The following is a 5889-nucleotide window of genomic DNA, read 5'->3' as shown; positions in this document are numbered from 1 at the left end:
TACGCTAATAAATGAAAAGGCCAAAAATGAATAAGGAAACTATACCATTTCTTTCTGTATTTCAACATCCTACTTTGGACAGTTTTTGACAACTTTCTAACAAACATGAACAAATTATATAAAAAAATTTAATAACTTGACATAGACTATTGTTTGGGGGTTGTTTTATTACCTCCACGATCATATCTTTGGTCATCTAGTTCAATGAAATCTATAAATTAATGCAAGACAAAATTAGATGATTAGATTTCAATTGTTTAAAGTGAAACAAATGCAAACAGTAAGCGACTTGAATGAAAATGCTAAGTGATTTAAATGAGTAGACCATGTTCGAGTACTTCCGAAAATAAAATATTTATGTATATTAATAATAACATCTAATTTTAAGGGTTTGAGAAGCTTTGCTGTGTTAACTTTGAAATTTTCTTGCACAATGATAACATTTTGGACTTGGTTTCAACGTTGATTAAACCAACAAAACACAAAAACCTAAAGTTAGGTTGTTGCAAAATTAGTCAAAAATAAGATTTTTTCACATGTTTAATCCCTTCATTTCCATCAAGATAAAGGGTAAATAAGGTTATCATAAAAGAGATAGCCCACCATACAAAGAGATAGCCCACCATAAGCTTATAAGTAATTGGGTTTTTTCCAGGATTTTACCTAACTAAATGTTAAAAAAAAAAAACTCAAAGCAAACCAGGCAAAAAACTATGATGCGGTCAAGAACAGAAATTCAAAACTCACATTTTTTTCTGTATATATTTTGTAATTATAGAAGCACATCATAACATAAAACCATAGACATCTGAGACATAACATCAACTTAAAATCCCTAAATTGCATTTCGCTATGCAATTTACTATAAGAATCAAAGCTAAATTCCACATACACACATACACAAAACCTATCTCGAATAAAAAACGACTACTAAAAATCTAGAAAAAAACAGTGTTTATGTCACTTGATTTTTGACTTTGTGCTCATTTGGTCAATTAACTCCTTTTAAGTTTTAAAAGGTCACCGAACATTTGGCTTTTTACTCATTTAGTCATCTAACTTTTTGTTTGGTCACCGAACTTTTGGATTTATGCTCGTTTAGTCACCTAACTTTTAAGATTGTGCTTATTTAGTAACCTAAGTTTTAAAATTGTGCTCATTTTTATAGTTTTATTGTAAAAGTTTAGTGACTAAATAAGCACAATTTTACAAGTTAGGTGACTAAATGAGCACAAATCCAAAAGTTAAATGACTAAACCAAAAGTTAGGTGACTAAATGAACACAAAGTCAAAAGTTTGATGACCTTTTAAAACTTAAAAACAGTTAAGTGACCAAATGAACACAAAACCAAAAATTAATGACCAAAAATGACCTAAACTCAAAATAATAAATAAAAATAATTGAAAATTCCAAACTGTATACCTTCATTTATTATTCAAAGTACATGCATGATCTTGTTTAGGGTCTTAAAAGGAAACAACTAACAATAAAAACTCCCTGATAACCATTACCTTTCTCGATTATCCTTCAATTTCTAGAAAGAATAATAACATAGAAAGTCAAATGAAACCATCGGTGTTCTTAATTTATTCTTCCTCTTTGTATAGGTTGATGGTGGTGGTGAGGGCTTCGTTTCGACTAGAAAATGAAGGCGTTATAAGAAAGGGAAAAAGAAGCGAGAGGGGTTTGGCCTTGAAAATATTGCCTAAAACCCATACCCTTCTTAATGGTGGTGCTTGCATCTTCTTCAACTACTATAACACCCGATAAAACCAAAATAAAAATTATACCCTTGTTACTCGACATAGAAGTCTACTTTTACCAACTTCACAATTCGCAAGAATAAAAAAGTCATATTCCGACCCTCAAGAAAACCCATGAAGTCGAACAACAAAAAAATCAAGAAAAATAACTGATTTAGCAACAGGAGTCAAAATAACAATAGAAAAATGCAAACCATAAAAAAAATCAAAGAATACCCTAGAAATTGGGTCTTGCAACTGTTAGTTCTTAATAATCTAAGAACAACCATCAATCAATTTAGGGTAAGAACCATCAACAACACAATGGTGGTGATCAACTTATATAAATCGCGTTGATGTAGGATTTCTTAAAGAGAGTCTGAAAGATAGAGGGTGATTTGGTTCCCAAAAACCAGATCGCAAAATTTAGGGAAAGATTATCAATTGACGAAGATTTGTAATTCAATTTGGAAGTGTCATTAAAAAGGATTGCGGATAAATGAAATGGAGATGGGCAAAATCGGTAATTAACTTTGTAAAATTATGGACTAAGGAGATTACACGTGTATCAAAAAGGAGTCTTTTATTATATTAGAGAAGATAGTTTTATCTTCAACCATTGGGACAGATTGTATAACTGTAATGTTATTCAAATTTGTAAAATCTTATTACATTGTCTCAAATATACCCGACACCATCTAATTGTAAAATCATACGCTAAAAGAACAAAAAAAATTGGTTACATAACATCTACGAACATAACGCATAAATATCTTATACGTTTAAAAAAAATTGGCCAATGAGAAAAAACATCACATGTAGTCTTGTAGACAAGGGTCTTTCACAAAATTTTCACATCACTCTATAAAACATATAGGTGGTGGTAAGTATGATTTATGGACCTCAGAAAGCCGTTGACACAGTGGTGGTGTACATGGAGGAGGTGGAAGGAGAATTGCTATGGCTTTGGCTTCCTTTTCCATCGTAATATGGTTGTTGATTGCAAGGTTTTGTTTTGTATAAAGATGCAGTAATAGATGGCGATAGAGAAGCGATTGGAGTGAATACTCCTTTGGCTTTATTGGTGTTATCTGTTGCCGGAGATGTGGTGGTATATTCCAACGGCGGCATCCATATCCGGCCAACCACCACAAGTTGGGAAGGATGAGGGTCGTTATGGTGGATTGTTGGACTACTCACCCTTCTAGTATGCAGACGATATTTCTGTCATGCATAAGAAATGCAAAACTTTAGAACATGTGGATTCTTTAATGAAGCATATAATAAAGAAAATATATACAGACCTGTAAGTGGCTTTTAATCTCATCATTCGTCAACCCATCAACCTTCATTAATTCCTTAATTTGCTTCGGTGTAGCGACTTCATAGAAAATGAAATTTTACGTCAATAAATTACATGAAGTTTGAATATAGTTGAGATAAAATCATAAAATATCTGAGAAATTATATAAGTTCATTAATAATGAAAAAGAAACTCACTATGAGCACCACCAAGTTGTTGAAGAGCATGGAGGAAGCGTCTGTGCAATTCCGGCGACCAACACCTCCTTTCTTTCTTATTATAAAGTCCTTTATCTTCACCTTTACTTCCACCACCACCACCACCACCGTCTGTGTCCGCCGAACAGCTGTTGGCAGCGTTTAGAACCATCGCCGGACAAGTCAATGACCTTTCACCTTCCATATTCGGTGTCGGGCTGAAACTTCTTTTCTTCATGAAAGGATGAAAAGCGCCATATCCATTTCTGTTTGTCTCCATGGCTACCAGTTTGTTCGACAAGAAATCCTGAAAGCAGAGAAAAAATGATGATAATTAAAAACTAATATCTTTAATCAAACTTACTTACCCAGAAAAAAAAAAGTTGGATACTTTGTTGAATTAATCTGTACCTCTTCGATAGGTGGATCTGGGGTTTTTATCGAGAGTTGAGCGGATGTTAACCAATCTGATTTCCGAGAAAATGGGGATGATGTTTCATTGTTACAAATGATCTTGGAATTATGAGATAAGTATTGCTTTTGTTGCCCATCAACATCGTCATCATTTGTAGATGAATCTGGTTTAATGGGAATAAATTCTTCTAGAACTGGACCCTCACTTGATGTTTGCTCAGAATATTGATCGGATTGACCATTGAAGCAATCCATAATCGTCCCCGACATTTGTTGTCTGCATCGTTCAATCGCTGCAAAAGTAGATGTGCAACAACAATAATTAGATCTCGAAAACCCAAAATTAGAAGAAAAGAAATCAATCAAGAGCCTAAATATAGAAAATCTAAATTCTTGGAATGGCAATAATAACACACAAATCAAGAACATAAATGGAAAATTGCCAAAAGATTTCCATATAAAAAAAAGAATTGCCCACACAAGTGAAACAGTGCATGTATTCTATTAAGGGAGAAAACTATCGTCGTTTACCTTGAGAGACAAGTTCAAGACAAAGAGGAAGCTCACGTTCGAATACTCGAATCTTTCTACGTTCTTCTTCTAAAGCTTCAATATACTCTTGATATTTCTGCATTTTTTCACTATAATCACTTGGAATATTATTGTAAGTAACCATTCTGCTCTCTCTTAAAACTGTCCCTCGATCACGTACTTTTTGGCGGATTATTTTGCTGTCAATTCGTTGGGGATCATATGGCTTTTAAAATTTGGAGGGTTTTGTCTTTGAACATCGGGAAGTCCGGTTTTAAGGAAAAGAAAAGGATCTAAACTCGATCGAACTGGGAAGAGGAATGGGAAGAGGAATAAACTTGGAATACAGGATAATTATATTCAATAAAATTCTAGAGAGAGAATGAGAGATAGAATCTTTGGTTTATTTTCTTAGGGAAAGCTTGGGATAAATCGGAAGGTCCGAAGGGGAAGGTGTCGAAGTCGGGGCGTCGCGAACCAAACGAACCTTTTAAATCCTTCCATCCAAATGAATTATAATAATAAAAAGGCATGGAAAAACATGACAGGTTTTGATATTGTAAAGATCGAGAAAAGTAAATACGTCCCTTTGGCGAGTAAAGGGCCAAATTCTCTTTGTCAACAACTAAACATTGTATTCATACTTAAAAGAACAGTCGTGGTTGATCTACTTAATTAACCTTCTTTTGCATGTAGTATGGCACATGCGAACCCATACCTAAACGGGCAGAACACATACTTATAATTAATATTTAAACTTATATGTTATATATATATTTCGCATTTCATTTTTCATTTTAAATGAATTGGCGTCCGATAATTGAGAAGTTTCAATCGAGATTGTCGTTGTGGAAATCTATGACCTTTTCTTTTAGTGGTCGACTCACATTAGTAAAATCGGTACTTAATAGCCTCCCAATGTATTACTTTTATTTTTTTCAAAGCACCAAACAGAGTTATTGAAGATCTTGAAAAACTCAGACGTAGGTTTATGTGGGGTGGTGACGGCAAAAAGAAAAGAATTCATTGGGTACCCTGGTTAAAGGTAATAGCAGATAAAAAAGATGGAGATCGCGGTGTTGGTTCATTAAAAGTCCAAAATCTTGCTCTAATCACTAAATGGTTATGGCGACTCAAATCAAACACAGGAACCATATGGAGTAAATGTATTGTTAGCATTCACAATTTATCCAGAAAACCATTATGATATCCGGCGAAGAAAACGAACCCGGGTGTCTAGTCTAATATTGCCAAGGCCATCAAATCTCTTCCTGATACACAAATTGATCATCAATCATTATTCTTTGTGGTTCCTAGTTCGAATGTGCAAGATCTGTTTTGGTTGGATCGCTGATGTGGTAGTGATACTCTTAAAAACATGTATCCACTGTTGTATGAATTGGAGTCCGTAAAAATGTGCTTAATCACTGAAAGAATCTCAGATTCAAGTTTCACATGGTGATGGAAATCAGCACTTAGAGGGGATAATGTTCTATCAGAATTTTTACAATTATGCTCGACCCTTAACAACATCATAATCAAACCCACGGCGCTGGGTGTTAGATTCAACCTCAACAAATGATGGTGTATACGCAGTAAACACTCTAAGAAAGAAAATTGACTCTATGGCGTGTTCACACAATGACTTGTTGCTCGAATGGTCAAAGATCATTCTTCTCAAAGTAAGGTGCTTCGTATGGC

The 5889-nt window shown here is 34.1% G+C and overlaps 1 protein-coding gene across 1 annotated transcript; it reads right to left on the bottom strand.

Moving 5' to 3' along the window:
* Positions 1 to 2370: 2370 nt before the first annotated feature.
* Positions 2371 to 4697, bottom strand: LOC145070633 (transcription factor HHO3-like). The gene is made up of 5 exons (XM_079017590.1): positions 4189 to 4697; positions 3655 to 3950; positions 3244 to 3550; positions 3048 to 3124; positions 2371 to 2967 (listed from the first exon to the last, which is right to left on the bottom strand). Exons 1-5 carry the CDS (start codon positions 4331 to 4333, stop codon positions 2647 to 2649), a joined length of 1146 nt encoding a protein of 381 aa, XP_078873716.1. The 5' UTR covers positions 4334 to 4697; the 3' UTR covers positions 2371 to 2646.
* Between the last annotated feature and the right edge of the window lie 1192 nt (positions 4698 to 5889).

The sequence above is a fragment of the Lactuca serriola genome, chromosome 8 (assembly GCF_051521515.1).
Source record: "Lactuca serriola cultivar US96UC23 chromosome 8, Lser_US96UC23_V15, whole genome shotgun sequence".
NCBI classification, from domain to species: domain Eukaryota; kingdom Viridiplantae; phylum Streptophyta; class Magnoliopsida; order Asterales; family Asteraceae; genus Lactuca; species Lactuca serriola.
Note: the sequence above shows the minus strand (reverse complement) of the source record. Positions and strands in the feature narration are given on the sequence as shown.

Coding starts and splice junctions, on each gene's coding strand:
- LOC145070633 (XM_079017590.1), bottom strand. CDS start 4,333: ATGGTTACTTACAATAATATTCCAAGTGATTATAGTGAAAAAATGCAG. Junction 3,125..3,243: donor ACAACTTGGTGGTGCTCATA/GTGAGTTTCTTT, acceptor TTTTCTATGAAG/TCGCTACACCGAAGCAAATT. Junction 2,968..3,047: donor AGATTAAAAGCCACTTACAG/GTCTGTATATAT, acceptor TATGCATGACAG/AAATATCGTCTGCATACTAG.